At 37.4% G+C, this 25535-nt stretch overlaps 1 protein-coding gene across 1 annotated transcript in view; it reads right to left on the bottom strand.

The window, feature by feature from the left end:
* SNX14 (sorting nexin 14) overlaps positions 1–25535 on the bottom strand; it is a gene marked incomplete at both ends in the record, with an annotated part of 53860 nt that overhangs the window by 11475 nt on the left and 16850 nt on the right. The window contains 15 exons of the mRNA XM_009699047.1: positions 1321–1432; positions 1723–1823; positions 1960–2043; positions 3028–3229; positions 8548–8680; positions 12481–12507; positions 16003–16061; positions 17148–17272; positions 17565–17720; positions 19588–19702; positions 19847–19927; positions 20018–20062; positions 20924–20999; positions 21281–21437; positions 23650–23734. Coding sequence (XP_009697349.1) covers positions 1321–1432; positions 1723–1823; positions 1960–2043; positions 3028–3229; positions 8548–8680; positions 12481–12507; positions 16003–16061; positions 17148–17272; positions 17565–17720; positions 19588–19702; positions 19847–19927; positions 20018–20062; positions 20924–20999; positions 21281–21437; positions 23650–23734 — 1558 coding nt within the window. The remainder of the gene's footprint in view (positions 1–1320; positions 1433–1722; positions 1824–1959; positions 2044–3027; positions 3230–8547; positions 8681–12480; positions 12508–16002; positions 16062–17147; positions 17273–17564; positions 17721–19587; positions 19703–19846; positions 19928–20017; positions 20063–20923; positions 21000–21280; positions 21438–23649; positions 23735–25535) is intronic.

A 25535-nucleotide genomic window follows, 5' to 3' on the forward strand; every position in this document is an offset into this window, starting at 1 on the left:
CTGAAAAGATCATCTAATCTGGAGATATTATGGAAGGATCTAGTCTCGAAAATACTGGCGACTAAAGTTTTACAAATTGGACAGGCTACAGCTGTGGTCTTAAAAATTCTGCTAAGGTTATCAGGACACAGCACAGCAACTTTGAATGTTGAAAAGTGAAAATGTCTATGATTAGTTTTATTTTAAGCACACCATTTACAGTAACATTTTTCTTATCTACATGTCATTAAATTTGGAACTTACATCGGAAAGTATGTACAATGACCAAATGATAACAATAAAATGGCTCATCCTCACAAAAAGCCCTACTGAAATGCCAAGATTTGTTAAAATGATGTTTATGGAAGTGAAGCGTAGTCTCAGATATGAGATGCATTACAGTAAACACCACAATTATAAGCTTTTTTTAAACAATGTACAGTTGGATATAGAGGGAAGATTTGAAACAAAACAAAACCTTTTAACTGGAGGATGACCATTGAAATCTCATTCAACAACTCAGTAAGCGCATCAAGAGAACAGCCACCCCAGCAGGTTCACACCATCACCAGGAGAAGTAGAAATGCAGTGGCACAGTTCAGACATGACTTTCCTGGGCCACGCTGATGCCAGAATCACAAGTGCTACACTACACGAAGACAGAATGGCCGTGAGGTTGACCTTACCAGCTCAGACCCACTATGCCGAGACAGCCACATTGCAGCCAAGCTGTAAAGTCACACTGCAGCCTACTTTTTGCATCCATTATCAACTGTTACACTAGATAACAAGAATTTCTCAACTTCTCAATTTCCATTTGGCCTGCCTATATCACACACACCACTGCCTCAAATTCTATGAAGTAGCTCATGTTAAGAGATCTTAACACTAGCTAATACTAGAAATATTAGATAATGCAGTTTTCAGATTAAAATAAACAGATTTTAATCAACTAACACACAAAGGTAATTTATATTAAGAAATCATTTATATCATCACACCTGTAAAGAGTGACTGACTTGTGCAGATTTGACTGTAAGTCTTCTTGAACTATGAAATTTGTTAGAGAAATCTTATCACCTTGCTTGCTGACAGAAAAATTCAAAAGCAACCACTTAAACCACTTCTTCCCTAGTCTCAAAATGTCTTTTTTCTTTAAGGAAAAAGTATCAGCACATCTTGCTTGCTGAGCTAGAATTTTACGGGCTGTGAAGAAGCACAGTTCTTATTTCCCACAGCCATACCCTTACACAAGAGTTACCTATTCATTACTACTATCATTCAATCACAGTATCTACAGTGTTACTATTTGTCAGCAAAAACAAGGAGCACATTACATACCAAGATTCACATCAGGCAACATTTTATCAAGAAACTGAGTTTCTCCTCCATTAGGGGACAGGAAGTCAGCTAAAAGCTGGCTGTTACTTAGTTCTGGATGTTGCAGAAGTTTCTTGGAGGCAGAAGGAAAGAAAGAAGTATAAGTACTTCAAAACTAATCTTTACAAATCAGTTTCTCTATAGCGAAAAGATATTCAGAAAGTATTATATTACCATATTGACATTTGCAAAAGATTTCTGTTTTCAGTCACATGAAACTTTAACAAGTTTTATTTGCCCACTTGAACCTTTTCTATAACTCAAGTTACTTGGAAAGAAAAAAAAAAAAACAGCAGATATTCTTTTATTAGTTTTGTATCATTAGATTTAGAATATTCTTTGCTCCAAAAGTTTGTTTGATACCTGCAGATACTCCTGAAACTCCTCTCTCTTGGATTTTAAGAACTCGTAGTTCTTGGGGCCAATGATTCTCTTTGAGGGAAGCTGAGCATCAGGAAACGTACCTAATAAAGATACAAAGGAGATTAAATTCTTTTTGTTACATGGCAAACATTGGTTTCATTATTTTAAATTTCAGCTCAGTACTGAATGATAACCACAGCAGTGGGAAAGCGGCTTTCCAGATGACGGAGAACATACCATGAAATTCTGTTAGCTTCGACTCAAGCACATAAAATTCAAGATACCTCCTGTAGACAGACCAGTGTTCAGGTTCATGCCCAACTGGGGGAAAAACAAAACAAAACAAAACACCACCAATATTAAAAATAAACCAGGTTTTATGCCACTTGAGACAAAATAAGCAACAGCAAATGTATGCTGGATTATTATAGGAAAAAATTCAATCATATTAGTCCCCCACATTGCAGTAACATTAAAAAAAAAATCCCAGCCAGATAATTGAAATGTTAATTTGAAATGCATACCGGGTAGAGAGATATGATGCTAGCAATGAAATTATCATCTCATTTAGGGGATCCCTAAAATCTAAAAAATTGAGTGCTGCAGAGCCTCAAAATTTATTAGGGCTGACTATTTTAGATCTATTTTCAAGCTTTTAACCAAATGATTTACAGAAATACTACTCATTGAATACAGTCCTCTGCACCATCAGCTTGAATCTTGATCATTCTTCCTCCTGGAAGATACCACTAAATAACTCTTAAAACAGTTCCTGCTTAGTGAAACTAATACTTCCACATTAACACAAATCCACGCAGCCTAGGACGATGCTATTTTCCCCGCTCAATATAGATGTATTGCTATCTAGATACTGACAAACTAGCTGCAAGCCAGGATGGTTCCTAATAAGTAAAACATTTTCATTTCCTAAGAACTTATTTTAAGGTTATATAAAAAGTTACTTATTGTTCCTTATTCCAAAGTTCAGAGTGGATGAAAGAAAAATACGCCAAGTGTTTAACAACATGAATCGCAGGATCAATATTTTTGGAAAGAGAAAATCTCAAACCTTGGCATGAAGTCTAAATGGAAGTGATTCGTGCTGAGGAGTCAGTTCTCGACTTGCAAATACTAAATGTGATCATTTAGCTCTCAAACACATTTCCTCAGAACTTTCAAGTCATTATTTCAAAGTCAGATGAACATGTATGCAAAACACACTGCACCAGCCATCAGAATACAGCACACTAGAATATTTTGGGTTAATTTCTAAATGACACTTTATTTATCCATAACATTGCATACCTGCCCTTCTATCATTTCTCTCTACGTCAATGCAGAACACAGGAATTCTTTCTTTTCTCTCTTTTCTTTCCAAGGAGGGATCGTCAAAAAAATCTACATATGGGATGCTAATTTTCCATGCGGCAAGGTTGCGAGGTGTATTTGGGGTACTAACAGCCTCCTCAGGAGAATCATCTTCCATCACCATAACGCCTTCTTCAATCTGTAAAGATTCAAACATCAAGATATCAAGATCTACAGTTCTATTTTAATTGGTACAGTCTACCTTTGCAAAACTTATATATAATAACGAAACATAAATCAAGTCTTAAGTATGTGTCACTAAGTAATAAAAGAACAAAAAACCCATTTCATTAATAGTGTTTTCACGTAGATGAATTTCTATTTTTAGACCCACTGCAAATTAATTTGAAGTTAACAACTTTTAGTGAGATCTGAAAGTTTTTACAGCACTACCAAGATCCATAACTGATACTTCAGGAAGAGAGGGTGAGAATAGAAGTACTAAAGGAGACAGCTGGAAGAATGCCTTGGACACAGACTGAATGCTACAGGAACCAGCTTGGGGTCAGCAGATTTAGCTGCATTGCATTTTCCAGCACACTAAGACCCAAATTGGAGACTCGAGCTTACTAGGTCAGGCCAAGAAGTTACCTGAACACAACAAGAGGCAGAAGCCAACAGTGCACCAGGCGAGCGGGTCTCCCACCTCTACAGCCAAGTGCAATGAGTTATGTTGTGGACACATGAATCTGACTTGCTCTGCAAGGTGCAACAAAGCCACGATTGGGACTGAATTATTCCCAGAGCTCTCTTTAAGCGAAGCCATCATAAGCATTACTGCATTCTCCATCAGCTCCAGTTTCTGCGCATCACACTCCCAGAAACAGATGCACCAGGGAGCAGCGTGGGCCTAATCCTGACCTCATAAACTCAGACTCCACGCCGTAAAACATAATGCTGATTTTCCCATACGCAAGCAGACCTTACAACCAGTGCCATGTGAACACTGAAGAAATTCTCTTGAACCTGAACCGCAGTCCCAGCACCACACCGACATTCACTTTAATCTCCCGATGCCACCCACCACAGGCAGGCTCAGTTGCCCACAGGTAACGAAGCAGTCAGCTACCACGCAGCGCACCAAATTCTCAGGTCCCAGGCAATGACAAAGGAAGTGCCACACATCTTTTAGGACCACAAACAACAGAAAGATTATCTTAAATATCTGAACTGAAAAATCCAAGCTTCAACAGCTACTCTTGGAAAGCTATTTATTTCTCCAAACAACGCTTAACTCGATTCTCATCTTCACCACACAGAAAAAAAGAATAATTAAAAAAAGATCCAAAGGAATGAAAATTATTTTTGCAAATGAGAAGATAGCGTCCGTGAGAAAGAAGGGTAGGGCTGGCCTTAAGACTCAAAGAGGTGACAAAGTAATGCAGAATGGAGAACCTGTGGGGAGATCAGCCCTTGCTAAGGATGCTCTGAGTAAAAAAGTTCTGGTTATTTTCACAAGCATAGGCAAGGAGGTGTGAAAAAGAGTAGTCTTGTTTCCTTATAAAACTGAAATTGTTTGAATCTAATTTAGCTCGCTGTCAGGCTGCAAGGGCTTCTAAAACATCACAACCCTGCAAGGAGGCAGGTGCTGCCTGACGAGGAGCAGCACCCAAGCCCATCGTCCTGCCTCCAGCCTGTGCTCACCGCAGCGGCAGGCAGCGCCTCGCTCTTCCAACCACAAGTCACAGGGCTATTATCCATGTCGAGACAGGTTAGAGTTAAGCGACAATTCAAAAGTATATTATTTCAGTAAGACTCAGAGACTTGAAAGTACTGCCACTTGTGAAAGTTAAAATAGATTTTAACAAACAAACTTACAACGTATGAAACTACAGCAAACTGGAAAGCATGAATCCCACTTTCAAGTCCTTCTCCCTTAGCTTTATAATTCAAAGCCAAATTCCCCTCCAAGGCCAAGGCTAGGTGGCTTAACCTTTTCCCCTGTATTGAGATAATCTAAGTAACGCTTTAAGGCAATACAGTATCCCTGAAATAATTTTGCCTGTGTCTCAACTACAATATTCACATGATCATGACTCAATTGCAGCTGAAGCATAAATGGTCCAACACACATGAGCAATCTTTGTTCAGTTTTGTTTTGCCTTTGCACAGTACTGAAACGATCCTTAAACTGGTTACAGTGTGGACAATTGTCTTCCAAAACAGACCTCCAAAGGCAGATCCACTAACTGGGTATCTTCTTTTCAAAACACCTTTTTGCTTCCACTTACCTGATTTACTTGACAAAGAGAGAAACTGCAACAGGCGAAGAGCAGTCTTCAGTTGCTGCTGCACAGAAACCACGCTCAGCTAAGGTGGTTCGCAACTTTGAAAGCTAAATCATAGGCTGCGCTCTTTCACAAAGCAAACAAAAATAACCCCAGCCTGGAATGAATAATTCGGGCTCAAAAACTGCAGGACAAACTCGCATCAAAGAATGCAATAAATAGGCCAGATGCTCTCCGAACCTCAAGAACAGGGTTTTCAGGTAGCTTTATATCTACAAAGTCTTCTGTATGAGGTCTTACCCTCGTTTTCTCCCTTCCCCAGGCTTTATGCAGTTGTCACCACTGGATAGAAACAGCAGAAGAATGTTTCAGGATAGCAACTCCAAGTCAGCAACAGCTGAGTTTCTGCAGATGGAGCAGCTTGAACTGGGTGCAATTTGCACTCACTCCTTCACCCCGTGAGGGTTGAGCTATCGGCTGCCAACATTATCACTTTATAATCTATACTTACTAACTGTGTGTATTTGCATTAGTGCTAAATATACATTTTCCAGTAGGACCTCCTTGCAAAAATGCAAGACCATTCTAGAAACACTCAGACTTACCTGACTCTGTAGCTTTTGACTAAACCAAATGCTTAAGCATGGACTCGATCAAAACTCAACTCTTGTCTTATGTTTTCTGATTCTTTCTTGCTTTAATTTACCACTGCTTGCAGTTCTCATCTCCTCCCATTTATTTAGTTTCATACACTGGACTATCCTATCAGTCGATACAGTGATCACACTCCCAGCACTAAGTCAGTACAAGGCTTAGAGCCGTCAGTCAGGAACTGCAGATAAAGGGCCATAACCTCCCCGTTTGCCTCCTCCACGTGGCCCTTCCGAGGCTGTATTTAAACAGCAAAGTTTCACACGCCCGTAACCTCTTTTCACCAGATCCCCCACCTGACTTCTGGCCTGGTTTTGATAATAATCCTATGCAAATTCCCAGGCTTTTCTGCTATGACAACCACAGCACTGACTTTAACTGTAAGCCAGGAAACATGAATTTCTGGGGTATTTAATCCTCTTTCTAAACAGACCACCAACCCATAATAGGTTGCCTCAGCCTCATTCCATTTGTTTAATGCAACAAAGTCACAAATTCAGGTCTACAGGTCTTCTGGCTGTCTTGGGAACACCTGTGCTTTAATATGCAAAATATCTTTTTCTGTATTTAAAATTTAGCTGACAAAGATTGAGTGTAGTTTCATGGAATTACTATTAGCATGTTAGCAGCTTACAAAGCAGCTGCCCAGAGCCACAGAAAGCTGCTAACAGGTATTTCTATCTTTACAGGATTTCCTTAGACCAAATGGATGTTTCCTATAGGTTTTAACTTCAACCAACATGACTTTGCCAAAAAAAAAAAAAAAAAAAAAAAGAGGAAAGACATTGTTCAGTTTCTGTCACAAAGCACAGAATTCCATTTCACTGCCATTCTTTACCTTGAATCCACCGAGCTTACATTACACCAATTCCTTAAGCACACAGGATCTGTGTAGGAGGAAGTAACTCCCACATCCTCCGTACACAAGCTAAGCAAAAAGTTGCTAAGTCTGTAGACTGCACTGCCATCATTTTACAGCTGTACTCTCATTTCCTAGATCACGTTTTTCTTGTCCCAGAGAGTTCTTCCTCTGACCCTGTGATGCCTGCTAGGAAGCTACACCTCAGCACTGACTGTGAAGTTATTACTGCTGAATTCCGTATATTCAGTATTTGCTCATGAAGTGAAGTCACGGCTCTGTCCAGCTCTTTTAATGCACAGTAACCTTACAACAATTTAGTGTTTTCTTTTCCCATTTCTTCTTCCCATCTACACTGAGCAAGTGAAGGGACTTAGGTATTCCTCAAACTTTGTCTAAGGTGGTTTTAGTAAAAACGTAGTATCCTCCCTTTATTTAATGAAGGGATTTGAGACAACGCTGCGCTTCAAACTTCCCATTCTTGCCTAAGCTAAAACCATTCTGCTCATTTGAAAACCTTCCTTAGTAACGATTAGACTCTATATTGTCTCTCGTCAAATTCAGGAACTTCTCATAAGTAACTTCTTGTGCTCCGACAGGAAAACATGTTCCTTCTCTAAGCTCCACTGCTTCAATTCTATTTCTACTAATTCCTCTCTACCTTTCCATGCCTTTTGGTCAGCACAATCCACAAGAGCAATGCTGCAAAATTAATCCACTTTCATTAGCAGATCACCTCAAAAAGACAGAAGTTACAACAACAACTTGACTGTCCAAGAAATTAATTGCAACAGTTCTGCCCCCTTAAAGGCATGACTTAAATGAATATTTAGCCTGTAGAGAAAATTGCCCTTTTTTTTTTCTCCTCTTAAAGAGAAAAAAAACCTATTTAGAATTCTAAGTTGCTGAGTCACTCCCACCCACCCTCTTCTGAAAGCAATTCCGAAGAAGGTGAATAATATAAACTCATATTTACACTTTTATCTTTAGGCTGGGGAAAATGAGCTAGAAGTTTATCAAGGTGAAAAATGCCTAAGTGTTTTGTTTGTTATGAACAGGTACAAAAGGTTGAACTGGCAGACATACTGTAAAAAATACATGACTACCAATAGCTTCTGACCAACTCCCTCCTCTTTTTTAATATTTTCATTTGTCCCCCAACTGTGCTTCAGATACCAATGTCCCATGCAATAATTCTAACATTGGCTCTATTCATTGCTCTTTAGCATGAAAGAAAAACATTAGCTGAGGAAGAACCCAAGACAAATGAGAAAGGATTCTTGGCTCATGATCTTTAGAGAAAATGCTGCCTCACAGACCGACCTGACAGCAACTTCTCCACTACTTTATCTATGGTTTTAAAGTCTTGTGGCAAGATGTAGCTGAAAAGCCATGCATGCAGTCCTATGCATACCTTATTATCCAGAATTATAAAACAGCATGAAAAGTTTTTAGAGAAAAATTCATTGCTTACAAAAATGTCTGACACCGCTACTTTTAGTACTTCTCTGTACTAAAGCAATAAGCTTAGAGGCACACTAACTGGAGCTGTGACCTTGGCTTCTGAATGAATACAGGGAAAACAAGGCAACTTTATCAGAAGCCAGCACTGCAGGGTTTCCATGTGAATTAAGACAGCAGAAAAGGCGGAAACTTAACATCTTCAAGCAAGGAAAGAAAAAAAACCCAACAAAGACTTAAATTTAAAGCTTTACTCACAAAGTCATCTTCTCCTTCATTTAAGTTATAGTTAGGCAACATAGCTCCTTCCATTGCAGAACTCTTGAATACACCTTTTATTTTGTTGCCTATTCTGCTGATTCCAAATGATTCTCCTCTCTTCTGTGTGGTCCTAGGATTACAGAAGCCAGCGTTCACAACACACGGCATATTATTATACAGCAGCTCAGTAGGCCATTGAACATCATTTGCAGAGAAGAGAAACAATTCTATAAACAAGTAGCCAATATATTTACAATTCCACTTAAAACGAAATTAATTTATAACAAATTTGTTCTCTGATTGACGAGGAAAATTTCTTGATTAGACTTTTAAAAGATATGGGATTCCCACATGCTTAACAAGGAGCAAACCTTAACACTCTTACAATAGTATCGTAGTAATGTAGGACATAGAATAAACAATTAACTAAGCAAACCAATTTTGTTTTGACAGCAGAAACTGCTTATTGCTACAGGCATGCACACCAAGAAGGTCACTAACTCTGCCCTTTTCCATGTACTTGTATTTAAATATTTATCCACTCTTGCCAAGTACTGTAAATGGTATAGTTAGATGCATGTTTTTACATAAACACCCCAGAATTTTACAAGCACGTATTGCTCAAGATAGTTCTCAACTTTTAACCATTAGGGACAGACAAAAGGAATGTGCAAAGAGCAAGACTGAACATGAGAGAAAACAGATGCAACTGAAGAATCTTGGCTTGAAGAACCAGTCTGACTGAAAGATGAAGACATTTTAAAGTCTTGCCCACTTATGACAAAGTATCCAAAAAGCAACAAGGTATGGAAAAAGAAAAATAATTGGGCAGGAAGAGTGCTCCTTACTGAGAGAAGAGATTTTACAGCATTCTTACGCCCTTACACCGAAGATTATGTCTTATGTAGACATACTAGTAATTCTGGAAAGAAGAATGTTTCTGTTGAATATGGCATCAGCCTGAGGTTACTTATGGTGATTCAATAAATACAGTTTACAGGTGACTTAAAAATCTATACAGTGAACTACAGAATCAAAGGCTCAAAAGAACTTTATAGACTACTGAGATTAAAAGCACAATTAGTACTTTACAGGACAAAAAAAAAAAACCCTAAGTGTTTCTTTTTCCTTTAAAACAAAAGATTATTAACTATTAACAGCAGTAACAACAGAACAGCAGAGAGCAGCAGGTAAAGCATCTTCATTGCCCATAAAGACACGTTGAGAACATCAACTGCTGACTCACAACATGCATGTGCGTGTTACTAACAATCTTCCTGTTTATAATTTTACCCAGACTGTGTACATGACTAAAATTGCATAAATAATCCACTGTTTTTTCCAAATCTTTTGCTTTTTCTATCTCATATTATCATCAGCTCCAAACTAGACAGGCACCATCTATCTTATTTATCTCTGCTAAGCAAAGATAGGGTTGCTTGGCTGTTTGTAGTCTATATCCATGTTTGAACAATTTTACTTAATTTTTAAACAACTTCTTCTACATGTTATTGTACTGAACTGAACTTTTTCAGACTGGGGACCTACCTGAATCCTGTTCAAGAGCCTAAACACTGGGCTAGCAGAATACAAACCTTATTCAGACAAAATTAGACAGCTTTTCTAGAAGGTTAATACTTCAGACCTCTGGCTTGAGTCTTGAAGTTTTCATCATTCCTGTGAAAACTTGTGTAGTTCTCAAGATTTTGAGAAAAAAACATTCATTTGCGCAAGCTCAAAGATTTGATAAGAGTACTCCAGGCTCAGACCATTTCTTCCCTGCACTACTCGTGCTCCAGCTGAAGGCAGAATAGAGCTTTGCCTATAACTGCAGTACTGAGCCGTATGCGGTCAGGACTCAACCTGATAGCAAGGAAACCCCCTTCGTGTCCCAGTGCTGAGCCAAAAGATTACGCCTAACGAATACAGAGCCGTCACTAAACTGGAGCAGGCATAAAGCGACAAATTAGCATGGGATTCTCTTCACAGGAACAGACAAATTCAGAACAAAGACTGGTGAACAAGAGCGTACACAAACACGTGTCGGACAACGTATGAAAAGAACATAGGACTGGTTTGGCAAAAATCCTTGAGCAAGCACGCAGAGCACAAACCAGATTAGATGAGCATGGAAAAGATCTGCAGATGTTAACAGAGATGGATAGACAACAGGATGATCAAAATTTAAACTGAGCAAGAAAAAAACCACATATACAAAAAGAACAGGTATCAGGATTAAAACCTGATAGATTCACTGGTGAAGTAGAAATAGGAGAAAGAAGCTGAGGCTAGGTGGAAGGGAAGAGATGGGACTAGGATATGGTCTGGTTCAAGGCATGAGGGAAGAAAGCGGAGAGGAGATGGCCACTTCAGTATAGAGACCAATTATTTCAAGACCTGTCAACTCTGAAGAAGGGGGGGGGGGGGGGGGGGGGGCACGGGAAGAACTCATTGGGAAAAGTATCCCACTCCCTCTAGCGCAGATCCACCTAACAGCACTATTAGACCGTCATTCTATAGTTGCTTCCTTGGCAGGGCCTGGGGTGGAGAGCCTACAGGTTCCAACATTCCTGATGAATGATGTGACGACAAGAGGCTGGAATAGTTTGGGGTTTTTTTAAACACTCCAGAAGTCATACATATCCAACATTAAAAAATTACAATTGTTGTTCAACGTATAGCTGGGAATTGCAGAACAAAGATTGCATTAGTGTTACTGTGCACTGTGGCATTCTTTAATAATGGACGGCTGCAAAATAATTTTCCCACAGGATCCCTGCTTCATTCAGTGCATGGAACAGATTTTCACAAGCGATCAGCCAGGGCTATGCAGCTGAAGAATGCTGTTGTGAACCTCTGCGGGTCAAGAAGTACCAGACAAGTTGTAGGTATCAGACAAGCTAGATATTTACATGCATGTGAAGTCAGAGTACCATTTTCTTTTGGCCAACTAAAAACCTCCTGCACTCAATTAGGAGAAATGTTGAGTGCGTAGAGCTCCACTTAAAAAAAAGAAAGTAATTGCACCTACACCTCAAGCACTCCTTATTGCTCAACAACTTAGCACATTATAACTCAATACATTGAACTGGCACATAAAAGGTAAAAAGTGTCTATATACCTTGATTCTTAACCTGTAAAATGAAGTTGATAAATTTCCCTCAAGACTCAAGAATGGTACGAGTAATATATGCAATACTGATGCTCTGATAAATTCTAAGGAGAAGTCCATAATGGAAAAATTGTCTTCTGAGTTTGGATAGCATGTATTTAAAAAGAGGCATGAATAATGAGAAAACAAACCACTGAACAGCTATGAAGGCATTAATGAGTGATCAGAGACTACCTAGAACAAACTCTAAAAAACAGCATACATTGTAATCAAACCTATAACAGTCACAAGAAAAGCAGCACAGAGAACTAATTTGGGGAACTGCTGGGTTGAGCACTTTATAATATTCATGAAATAGTTATATTTGCATGCAATGTTAGGCAACGCTCATCCTGGATACAGCTGTGCAAGAGAAAACAAGCAGTTAGAGTGGATAAAACCTCGAACGGCATCTGGAAACATGACATGGAGTAAAGGAAATTTTGGAGCAGCTAGCAGTCACAGGACCAAAAAAAGCTTCAAGTTATGCAAATATATTTCAAAACTAATAACAACAGACAAATTGTTAACAGCAAACAATATTAACGTATTGCAAACTTGTGAAATTAGTAATTAAGCAATTTCTAAACACTTGTGAAGAGGACAAGGAGAGTAAAGCTTATTGTGGGAAGAAATGCAGTTTAGTCCAGAGAAGACATTCAGATGTTTTTTACAAATGAAATGGACAGTTAATTACTGTTATAAAGGCTGTGTGATGAAGTCATGATGGATGCAGCGTAACTAACACACAATATTTATCGAGTGTTAGACAGACTTACCGGAAGTCATCCAAACTCAGGCTACTTCTGCAACAACAGGCACATAAATTACCTCAGAGCCCAGGAGAAAATAATGTTAAAAAAAAAAAAAACCACACCAAATTTGACAGACTTATCCCAACAAAACTGAATAGGCTTCAACCGTCACTACAGATTAGTAAAAAACGTGGTACAATTAGGAGTTCCTGACCTAAAATCTTAAGTGAAATGTGAATGGTACCTGCACATTTCATCACCACAATCTTGGCCTTTGAGTTTCAATAACTGAGGCTTTAAATTTTCAGGTCTTCACTGACATTCAGCACAAGTGGCTACCAATTTGTAGAGAAAGACTTTCACTCTTAAAGTTACCTGTAGTGCCAAACAGGCAGCTAACTTTTCCTATAGCCTATGTTCAGAAGTCATGTAGGAATCTAGTTCATTTGGCCAATACACAAAAAAAAGGCTGTGGACTTATTTTATGTAATAACCCCCCACTCCCCCATATTAGATATACTAAAAAACACAGATTTTAAGAATTGTCATGTATTTTTGACATTCTACCTAATCTGGTACATGGAACCAATGTCACAGCCATCAACTCAGTAATTCCAACAGAGATGTTTAAATAGATTAACCATAAACACAGTCACCACACACATGATTTTAATTCACTGGAACTACTGAATTCTGGACAAGCTGATAACAGATTAAAATATTCAAATTTTAGATTTTGTTTCACAAGAGGAACTGATTCTAAGGCATCTTACACTTTCTTTAGTCACGTTAACTGCGAAACTGCAAACATAACCTATCAAGTTGGAACTGATGGTGACAAACAATTACACTGCACACAACTGTTTACAGACTTAATTCTGTGGGTTTTCTGCCTAAACACTCCCCAAAATTGTTAATATCTTTTCTGCTTGGTCCTTTACTTGAAAAATGTTTTAATTTTATTGCTATCCCAATGATGAGAAATCAGGATGCATCTATTTCTATATGCAGTCATACTGTGTAGAAAATCAAGGCAGATATACAGCTATCCAGAAATCTGGGAGTTTGTATGACATAATGGCTTTTCTTTTTTTGTTAGACTTCCAACACAGAATACTTTTTAAGTAATGTAGTAATGTATTATAAATACATAACGATGAGAGAGGGAGAGGGAATTCTTGTGTCTCCTCCACACACCCAAAATTACGTCGCCAGAACTGGAAGTTAAAACATCAGTTTTCATTTGCCAGATACATTAAACATTAGGTGGGAAATACCAGTTATGACATTAAACTGTTGACAACCACTGCCAGTTATCAAGTTATCAGCATATCATCAATGTGACTTCTTTACACTCCAGAAATACTTGGGACTTCTCATCTATTTCCTTAGCAGTTTTCACAGCACATTACTTGTCCTATCTGTACACAAAAAGCTATGATTATTTTGTACAGTTCAAAGAAGTGATTCAAACCAGAAATTACACAGATAAGTCACTTTTTCCTATTTCCCACTTGTATTTTCTAGAAACTGCTCTATAATTTTCTTGTCTTACAGTAAGTAAAATCTTTCAACACATTACTCACATGTACATTCCACTGGGATTTCGTATCTACTACTCGATCTGACTTTTTGACCAGCAGCATCTATGTAATACACACACAGTACCTCTAGCAAAGCATCAAAGATATGGAAAACAAAACTAATTTCTTTGCAAATAATTTCTCCCAACTGGAACTAATGCTAGAATAGGGAAGAAAAGGCAGGATAAGGTATGTGCATATGGATAACATCTGGAATAAGTCCATAAGCAATTTTTTTAATTTTTTTTTTTTTGTTTTGCAGTGACTGTCTGTACCAGATTCTGCAGAGGGAAACTCCAAAGCAACAGGCAAACTACTTTCAGATAGGACCTCTGTTTCATGCAAATAATCACAGAGGCACCACTTTAGGAACATAAGAGTATCTCATATCATAAGCCATCATATATACTCAGGGCATTAAAATTGTTCTAAAATGTAAAACAGATACATTTTCAGTAATGCTATGGATGCTGCTTGAACTCCAGGGGAATACGCTGTAACAGTCCCCAAACAAAATTTGCTTATTTCGTAGCCAGAGACTTATTTCAAAAAAGTTCTGGTAGAGATTGCCTTTAATTTCACCCCTTCTGTTCTGGCAAGCAAAGCACCAAGGAGCTGACATAAACGTTTTCATCCTTTAACTAGATTTAAGAAGTGTATGACAGGATATTTTCAATCCTTGACATGAATAATTTTGGGAAAGATACCAGAAGGCATATTTAAAGGTCTGGACAAAACCCTGTAGCCATCTTCTACAGAAGCTGGAGTGTGTTTTAAGGTCACTGTTCCTAGTGGAGTATCACATAGAGGAGAAATGCAGTTTGGTCTAGCTGCCTTCCACGCCTCTTTAAGAAAGAGAAGCTTGTCAGCACCAATCTGAGAAAGCACTACACCAAAGCTTGAGTCCTGGATCTACAAGAACTATAAGGACTACATAATAGATGTCACAGATGGAAATACACTGAAGAGAACCACCTTGTAGTTTTTTTTAAGACATTAGCAGGGGAGAAAGGGATCTCACAATAACACACCTCACAGTAGGCTGCAAGCCAAGAGGGCTGCTGCTAGGTGTACCTCTAATGAGAGCAGAAAAAGTTAAATAAATTGCTGTAATCTAAGATGACAAACACCATAATTTTCTACAGTACCGTGGACTTTATTGCATACCAAGAAAGCAAGCCTATCCAAATTAAAGACTGTCTCAGTGAAGTTTTCCTTCTTTTGGCTAGACCGCAAGAGCAATTCAGTTGGACTAGTCTATGACTGAGCCGTCCAGCATAAAATGAAAGACAAGAAATGATGGGACCTCAAGCTTACTCAACCCAACCCCACAGTGGGAGATCACTCATCCGCACCACAGGTGATGCTCTTCTTTTTCTCCACAGGCCCTAAGGAGCCTGAAGGTGGTCTGTAAGTATATAGCCCAAACCCAGAAACAAGGCTGATGCTACTTCTGCAATGAATGGGGAGAGCTCGGGGACAGAAGACACATTTGACCTAGGAGAAACAGCAAAACCTCCTTGTCACAAGAGGAGATTCCCATTTCATGACTGGGTTGGTTAGACAGAGGGTACACTGTACCTATCCCTGTAAGACCCAAAATCCAAAACAACCCAGCTTTGCACCAACAAAATGGTATTGATATATACAGCCCATTAAATCACCACTTTCTTTCCACGTTATCTTCTTCTTACTGTACATTTATTTTTCCCTTCCCCCTTCTCAAACGTTGAGGTCTAAATCACATTTTAAATTCTTTAATGTAAACCACTTCACAGCGAAGACACATCTTGTATAATATTGCTTGCTTCTTCAGTACAAAATTTGTCAATTTAAAAAAAAAAGTAGAGCTAAAAATTTAGTCAAATTAGTATCAGGCAGTAGCAAAATTCCTATGGTTTAATATTTTGACACTTTTAACTAAAAAACAAAGAAAAACACTTAAAGATTCTACTATACCTACCTGTTAAACTTTGAATTGCGTGTTGGTGACTCCGCTCCTCTTAAAAGGTGTCTGAAGTACTACAACAGACAAATAAGGTATCAAAGAGAAAACTGGACTAACTGAGGTATGGGCTACTATGCAATGATATTGCAGAATTCACGAAACAAGAACAGAAGGAAAAGGCAAGCTGATCATAATCTAGCAGTTAGAATATTTATCTGGAAAAGGACAGACCAAATTTGCAATACATGCTCCAGGACTACTCATTTTACTTTACACAGGATTAAAAAACCAAAACAGAAATAAAACTAAGATTAAGCACCAAAACCCATGTCTCCTCCTTGTTAAAAACTCAAGCACCTGAAGCATTATAGCTATTACAGGAAAGATGACCATCAATACCATTTTTGAGATGTAGACTTTATTAAGAATAACACTAAGTAAGGTAAGTAGCCATTCCCAGGACAAGTCAATATATTCTACCTCAAATAAATGCAACAAGTTTAACATGCAACCTGATTTACACACAAACTCTAAAAGGGACAAGAATTCAGACTCACCCCTGCTTTTAAAGTGTTTTCTATTAGACAGCTTTAGGCAGCTGTCGGCCCAGTCTGGGGTTTTTGTGTTGTTTTGCTTGTGATTTTTTTGTTGTGTTTTTTTGTTTGTTTGTTTTTAAACTTGCATTCAGAATCCAATCATAGAACAATCTTAAATGCTTAGTAAATTGCTTTGAAGGACCTTCCTGAAAACACACACCTAACTTTTAGCTGCTGGAATGCATAACACTGAATGTACCTAAATACAACCTTTGTATCTTTAAGTACCATTGTATTTTAAAAAGTAAATAAAGATACTCGTAATAGTGCTGTATGTCTATCTTTGGTGAAGATGATTTTGTAATAGTAGTGATATATACAAATTGCTACATCAAAAAATTAAAAGGTGGGGTTTTTTTTTTATTCTGTTGGTGTTGTCTTGAACTAGAATAACTTCAGTTTTTTTACTGAGATTAGTTAGCATGCCAGAGCTGGGACCAAAGTGGAAAATGAACACGTATTTTTCAGTTCCACATGCACATGACTATTGTAAATAGGGTATCCTAAAAAAAAAAATAAATACAATCTTGTTTTAAGACTACTCTTCAAATCTTTCACACTTACCTCATCACTGTGACAGAACATAGGAGTAAAAACGTTCTCAAGCAGAGAAAGTACATGCTCATAAGCTTCAAAAAGACACCTCATAGTTTGAAGTTTCACAACATCCATATATGGACCTTCAGCAACTATAAAAAAAGTTATAAATATAAATAGAGAGATATATATGAGCAAATAAAGTTTGTTTTTTTTTTCCTGGTCTGAGTTTGTGATTGCTTTGCAAACTACTATAAATCTGACAAATAAAAATAGAAATAAGCTGACAAAACAAGGCTTAAGCACAATATAGCAAGTAGGTAACAACTTTTAAAACTATGGCAAAAGTAAAGATTGATTATATTTAGATTAATTAGCCTTTACTTTATTACAAAATGCTGTTTAAATTCCAGTGTAAATTATTCCTTTCAAATTCAAACTTACTTCTTTGAATCTCTTCCACAATAAAAGGGTCGAATCTAATTTTGTCAATGCTTTCATCCAAACAATAAGTTTTGTAAATTTTCTGTACTTCCTCATGAAGAGACATCTTTTCAGCGTCTGATAGTTCTGGTCGCAAAATTCGGTCATTGAACTCCTCTGCGAAGTAAAGGAAAGAAAATGCATTTGTTGATCAACTTGGCAAACAAATAGCATCTTGAAGCAACGTATAACATCAACTCATTTTCCAGAAAATATAGTAATTTGTAAGACTTTAAAATTAATAGAAACAGAAGACATCTCAAAATCTCAGGTAATGAGGTAGCTGCCTTCTTGTTAACTATAGTTCAGATTTGTTCATAAAATTACTACTAAAAATATATTCCAATTAAAACTAATTATTCCTTATCACAGTAAGGATAAATCCACTAAGTTGCTCCTGCCAGAAGAATTTTTTTTTTCTTCCTAAATTACCACATTGTAAATTGTAATTTTCTTTTTAGCATGATTTCCAGTTCATGCTAAACACACACAGAGCCCCAAGAGCCCTTTATATCAGTCATCTGCCTATTCTGCTGCTATTTCATTCCTAAGACCCAACTCATCATAATATTTTCAATATCATCTTTAATATCAGATTAACTTGAGAATGACCTTCCCCATACATAATAAAAATTCTATTCAGCACAATTATTGTGCAATCCTACTTGATAGGCTCATCCCGTTAATAGCATGACTAATGGCCAGAAAGAAAGGAAAATAATTTTTCAGTTAACAGACAAAACCAAACTGGGGGTTTTTTGGTTTATTTTCCGCAGCAAGTGCTTCTTATCCCAAATATTTCTATCAAGCGAAAAACCACCTACAGTAGGCAGTTTGGGACAGCATAACTTGAGACACCTAAATCTCATTCTTCATTTTATAAGCTAATATACAGATTTGTCACCTGTAAGAATGCAAGACAAGTTTAGAAGGAAGAAAATGCTGAGGTTTACTCAGAAAAAAAAAGACTGATCATTGGCAATTGCCACAGTCTGAGTAACCTTCCTGCTAGAGGAAGAAGCTCTCGAGGGCTCTAGAAAGGTCAGCTTAGAAACTCCCCGCAGGTACCACCAGCACTGAAAAGGTAATCACTTTGTTGGTTTTTTGGAGACGAGTTTTTCTGACAAAAAGCCAGCATGTTTGGAAGAATTATAAGCACATAAGAAGCTGCATGCACAGAGATTATTTATATTTCTGTTACGTAATTATTAATGATTTCTGTAGTATTTTATGAGATAAAGTCTGTCTAATTTAATTTCATCTCTTCCTCGTGTATGTATAGGCTTGGGATATGAATACACATCCAGTATTTCCTATGCAACGTGGAAATACTTGTTTAGTAAAAACAAACCACAACATTATTTTGGTAAGCCAGTAATTAACTACTAGTTGACAAAAAAACTTGAAATAAACCACTCTAACTTACAGGAACTTCACAGAAAACCTTATCATTGGAAAGCAGAAGGCTTTACAAACAACACTTGTGTAATAGTAAGCCCAAAGGCATGGTTCATAACCAAGGTACAGGTTACTGAATAGAAGGTTTCAACACCTTTACTGTTCCTGTTGTGTTTCTGTTCTTTACAGAAATCAAAATTTTAAAGCTAAAAGAACACGAGAAGCTTTTAATGATGAACAGCTCATTTTAGTAATACTTTAGTAACCACATATTATAAAAAGGCAGCTGTACTTTGTATCTGTGGCCAGAACTTTTTTCTTACAAGAATATTCTATATTGATAAAGGCTGGACATTTTAAAAAACAGAAATACAATTACGACCTACAGTTCACACCAACATTAATGTTAACAAGATTAGCATTCCAGAATCAGGCCATAATAAAGTAAATGAACACAGATCCTAAAAGGTAATCTCTCGCTTATCAATGCTGCCTAGTTCTGAGACTGAAGATTCACTTCAATATGCAAATGCTTAATGCTTTTAAAGATCATCAAATATACCTCAGCACATGTATGCAATCTTACCTACAGTCAGACAGAACTGCAGCACATGGACTGCCCCTTCCTGTTTCAGGAAGTTCATAAACCGAAATAAAAGGTCTTGCTGATCTCTGATCTCCTTTAGCTCCAGTTTCAGGACCTTGGTAAGTTAAAAATGCAGTCAGCCAATTTTCAGTCTTTCAGTGAGTACATAAATAATGCAAGGAGTTGTAGAACAAAAACAGCAGGTAAAGTAAAACATTTGTTCAAAACAGGAAAGGAAATAAATACTGCCTTTGCTTACAGACGGTTTTTTATTTCTTGGCTCTGCAAATTTCTGAAGGAATGGAACCAATGAAGAAGTAGGTTCAGTTGCTTTCTCAGGCTGTAGAAAAAAAATAACAGGAGACGATTGGGTAAGAAAGCTTCCTTAATGGGTGAACAAATTACGACTCGTCTAACTGTCAGTACTCACTGGACTATCATCAATGAAGATCAGCAGCAAATGGTTGACAGTGTCCTGCAGAAAAAACACAATACAAAATTACTATTAAAGAAACTCAACAAATTAGATTAAAATTATTTCACTACTATGTTATACCCAAGTTTAAACCTCTGAATATATTATCACTTAAAAAAAAAAAAAAGCCTGGCAACACACGTTTGAGAATTAACCTTCAATGGTCTCTAAATACTAAAAAGTATTTACAAATCAGTGATCTTCTGAAGAGACCTGCCCAGAAACATCCTTTATCCAGTGGAGGAAAGCTCTACAAAGTATTTTTACTGTTAGCGCAGATCCAATAAACTACTAATACTTCCATAGCTACAGTACTTTCTGCTTGCGGCTAGGCAATACCTTTATAAGTACTGCAATTTTGCCTATTAAAATACATGCATAAATAAAATCAAAGATGGCAGTGTTCCATCTTTGGAAATAAATGCCCTCTTATTAGCACAATTAAGGACAAAAGAATTTATTTCAATACAGCTGCAGAAAAGGCTGGTTTAGTGACACTGCTATAAAGATACTTCAGCTAGAATTCAAGTAATTGAGCCCTTGTTTAAATGTAGTTACAGCATTTTGAAGGTGCTTATACCAGCACAGCATTCTCCCACTTGACAGGAATTGTAGTCCTTCATTAAAAAATACGTTCTTAAGAGATCATATCAATACTGTATTTTAGTCAGTTCAGTCACTTAAGCACTCAAACCAGTTATAATGAACACACAAAAATATCGGTCACAAGATTTCTTTTTCTTTTACCCAGTCAAAATGCACATCAAGTCATTATACATCATTTGCTTTACCACAACATACTTAGTAGGAAAAATGTAATATTGAATAACTTAAGATTAGTCCTGTGCTCCAAAGTCTTACAGGATCAGCTAAGAAATCCATTGAGGGAAGGAAAACAGAACCAGGCAGAATCTCTCTTATCAGAAGAGCCAGGGACCTGAAATGAAAAAGAAAAAAATTAGAACAAATACTAGATTACGTAATTTTCTAAGTGAAGTTTCCAATGCCATTACATTTTACTGGGAAATATTTCAGTATTTAATAATACTTTAAGTGTGCTAGAATATTTTTAAGAGAAATCAAAAAACTTATAAGCAAAGTGATAAGAAGAAGGAATGAGGAGGATGACTTTGGAGTTCATTCCTTCACTCCCCAAAATTATTGTACTACGTAGTATGCAGATACTTTAAAGAATACAATTCTAAATAATTTCTATACCTGCACTCTGTTGACTTCGGGGGCAAAATATAAGGAAAAAGAAGTTCAGTAAGTTTTCTTAAGTAGTGAAGTTCATCTCTTCGACTTCTCAAAGCAACATGGAGTTCTGGTCCATATTCTTCTAAAGCAGCTTGCTGTAAAAATTCTGCATTTTTTACTGCAAGTAAAAAACAGTATTATGAATCGTTCCAGCTTTTTCTTGTTGTGAAATAAGAGCTAAAAAGTTAATACTTTTAGTACATATACAACTGCCAAAGGGATACAATGTTGAAACTTTACAAAAGAACCTTGGCTTAGACTTTGAAGCCTCACTATGTATAAATAAAACCTCACACTGAAATAAGAATTCCCTCACCAAACAATTCTAATTTGCATGGTTTCCAGACTGTCTTCTCATTTACAATTACTGAAGAACTCAATATCTTGATTCTTCTAAAAAAATGCATTGCCCAAAGTGTGCCTCTACTTGATTTTTTCCTGACCTCCTTCATGGTCTCCCATTTATCAGGCTTCTACCTATAGATTTGCCTACAACACAATTTGAAATCAAGGTAAGCTTATACTTTTAGTTAATCCTGTTAAGTCTGTTTCCTGCTTAGAACATTTAGAAACAAACATGAAGGAACATAAATTTTAAACAAAGCATAAAACAAACCAAAGCCAGCATGGGGACCTGCAAAAGTTCTGCCTCTCATAAATAGCTGTATGGAGATGAAAGAATACCTGCTTTATCAGATTAAAAACTAGACGTATTAATTAGAAGCAACAACATTATATTCCTTCAAATCACTTCAAAGGCAAGAAGTGAGCTGTAATAAATCATGCCGAGATCACGCTAGGCACAAGTCAGGTACATAATACATACCCAAAATCTAGAAGCTTAAAGCTTGTTTCCAGCATACTGAAATTAGTACAGAAGCCTGCTAGCTTGTCCTTCACAACCAAGAACCACAAGTGGTATCAGCTGATATGCGTGATGCAGGAATGGGTATCACCTGATAAATCTGCCTAGCTGATGTCACTAAAAGCAGACAGGAGGAATGGGCTCTCTGGGAAGCACAGGTAACGAATCATGGAGGTGTCTGTGCAAATAGTGAGGAATTACTAAGAGACGTAAGGGTAAGAAGAGTAGGAAAAAAGGAAATGCCCCCTAAAGCAATCATTTGAAAAAAGGATTTAGAAACTAAGCAAACAGAAAAGGCTAGGCTCAACTAGCAAGCAAAGCAAGGTTTGAAAGCTGCCTCTGAACCATGTAGTACGGTGGCTGGTTTAGCATCGTTTACTAGCAAGCGCTACTAAAAGTCATTTTCAGCTGCTACTTCATATATCTGCCCCCAGGGAATGAGTCTTTTCCTTTAACACGCTGAAGAAAACGGCTATATTTTCAATGTCATGCATTTAAAATACAGTTCTTTGCTGCTAAAGAAAAGTGTTTCCAAATCCTTAGTAGAAATCAAAGGAAATACAACATTTGGCAATAAACAGCACTGCAAGGTAACCTAACGTCTTGAAATTGTTGTCATGCCATGAAAGACGTCTAATGTGATCACACTATGTCTCATCATTCATTACCCACTACTCACAGGGTCAATGGCATATATTTTTGGATAGCAAGCAAATGTTTTGAGGGAAGGGAGGAAACTTCATGACACCGGTGAAAGTAAACATCTACGCTTCAAAGTTGAATGAAACCACATTTAGCAGATACAGTATTGTGGAACACAGCCAGTGGAAAAAAATAAAGGTAACTATTTTCCAACAGCAAGTGTTCTATTTTCCAAATATTCCTTCAATGTGCAGTTTTAATATAATTTTTACATTATGCTTGTGAAGATATTTTTATTTGGATAATAATTCAATATGCTACTGCTCAAAGTCTCTCCACGGCTTATAAGCATAAACCTACCTTTTCAACATACTGAACAACTCCACTAACGGCTCATGTTAGCGTACAGATGTGAAACCATTCCAGCTATAAGAGTGACAGTTACAGTACAGCGCATGGACATGCAAACCCTTTCATGTATAATTGCTCATCTGGAATACAGAGGAAAAACTTCAAGAAGCATTGCTAAATGATCTTCATTGCTCTGAGCAGATAAAAAACACACTCCTGTTTACAGAGAAAGAAATTTAGTATTTTCAAAGTGGGGAAATGAAAACCAAAACTAACAGATTATTTGTAGTGTAACTTTTCCACTATTTGTGTTTGCAACTTCCAGAAGAAAAATGCTACAGGATCACTTTTTTTTTTTTTAAAGAGAAGGCAGTAAGGATGAAAATATTTAGCAAATATAATAACAAACATGCATAAAGAAACATTTATACTTGCCCTTTGAAACTGACAACGTATTAAAACTTTACATTACCTTTCTGCCTGGCCTTGGCTATCACTTCGATGTGTTTCATTGCTGCCTTGAGCATTTTCTTTGTTACAACAGTTGGAATATCCACCTAAAGAATAGTTTTAAAATAAAACAAGAATTGTTCTGGGTTTTTCCCCCAAATTTATTACAGACAACTATCAACATATTAATTTGCTTCTATGTCCACATACAAAATGAATCCCTAAGAAACAACCCATGAATTCTCTAGATGAACTGACAGCATGCTCATTCTGGGCAAAGCATATAACATCATGTAGAACTAAATGCCATAAACAATACTGTTAACACATTTATGAATAGTTTCAAAATAAAACAAGAATTGTTCTGGTTTTTTTCCCCAAATTTATTACAGACAACTATCAAACATATCAATTTGCTTCTATGTCCACATACAAAATGAATCCCTAAGAAACAACCCATGAATTCTCTAGATGAACTGACAGCATGCTCATTCTGGGCAAAGCATATAACATCATGTAGAACTAAATGCCATAAACAATACTGTTAACACATTTATTGTCAACTTGTTCCCATCATGATTCTTCCATTGCAATAATTATAGGAATGCAGCTTGATTTCCAAGTCACAGTATATGAAGCCTAGTTCTACGTGAAGATTTGACCACCAACAAAAGGAAGCTAACTATGCTCTGCTTCTAGTACTTGTATACCTTAACCCTCAGCAATCATGTCCACAAGGACTAAAAGCGAAGTCAAACCCTCCTCTCTATGTATATATAGAAAAAATGTCACAGCTCGAGTGATGGCAGAACCAAAAGAAAATGTGAGTTACTGAGTCAAGAAGACTGTTAGTGCCAATAACGATATCACAGGATCATAAGCCAAACAAAAACCATGTACGATTTAATCACGGGTTGTATTAGAGTCCTGCATTTATACTTTTCTTGATGGCTATGAAAAATAAAATGAGAATTACAGAACAATTCAGGCACAAACAGACATCAGGATGTCTTAGCCCAAGTCAAACCTGCTCAAAGCAGGCTCAGATTAGGGTGCTTAGGGCTCTATCCACGTCGGTGTTGAAAACCTCCCGAGACGAAGACAGTCACCTCCTCACAGGTCAAATGCTCCAGCCCCAACCATCTTGGTGGCCCCTTGGTTGAACTTGCTCCACTCTACCAACGTCTCTTTTGGAATGGGGAGCCCAAAACTGGATGCATTATCCAAGATGCCATCTAAAGAGCATCAAGTAAAGGCAGATAATGACTTTCCCTGATTGATTGGCTCTGTTCCTGTTAACACAGCCCAGGATGCTGTTGGCGTTCTTTGCCGCCAGCACACGCTGCTGGCTCATATTCAGCTGACCTACTACCATGGGGCCAGGTCCTTTGCAGCAGAGCTTCTCTCCACAGCCAGCCAGTCCCCAGCCTGTACAGTTTCAAAGGATTCTTCTTTATCAGCTGCAGCAGTTTCCACAGAAAATTATCCAGAAACTGATTTTCACTTTGCATGCCCTTTATTTTAATCAAGAGCAAAAGATGTCTCAGAGAAGCAGAAACATACAATTGCAAAAGTTCAAAATTTAAGACTTCTGAACAAGTTTCTTTCCTAATGGAGTTTGTCCCTCATCAATACTAAGTCAATGAAACTTAAGTAAAGAAACAGAAGTATAAAAGTGCTTCTTGCCAGACAAAAAAAGAGACAGGGTAACTGCAAAGGCCATGAGAGCTGAGAGAAAAGTAGTATTTTTTAATTCATTAGTACAAGGAGAATAGCATGTATTCCTGCACACTCCTCCGTAATATTTGAGGTGCACAGCTATGACCTTACCTGGCCAGCCCAGACAAGCTCATACCATTAACTAGAACTGCCTAAGAGTAACTAACTACATTAAGGTCAACTCCTATT

Source organism: Cariama cristata, unplaced genomic scaffold (assembly GCF_000690535.1).
Source record: "Cariama cristata isolate BGI_N322 unplaced genomic scaffold, ASM69053v1 scaffold9534, whole genome shotgun sequence".
Lineage (NCBI taxonomy): Eukaryota > Metazoa > Chordata > Aves > Cariamiformes > Cariamidae > Cariama > Cariama cristata.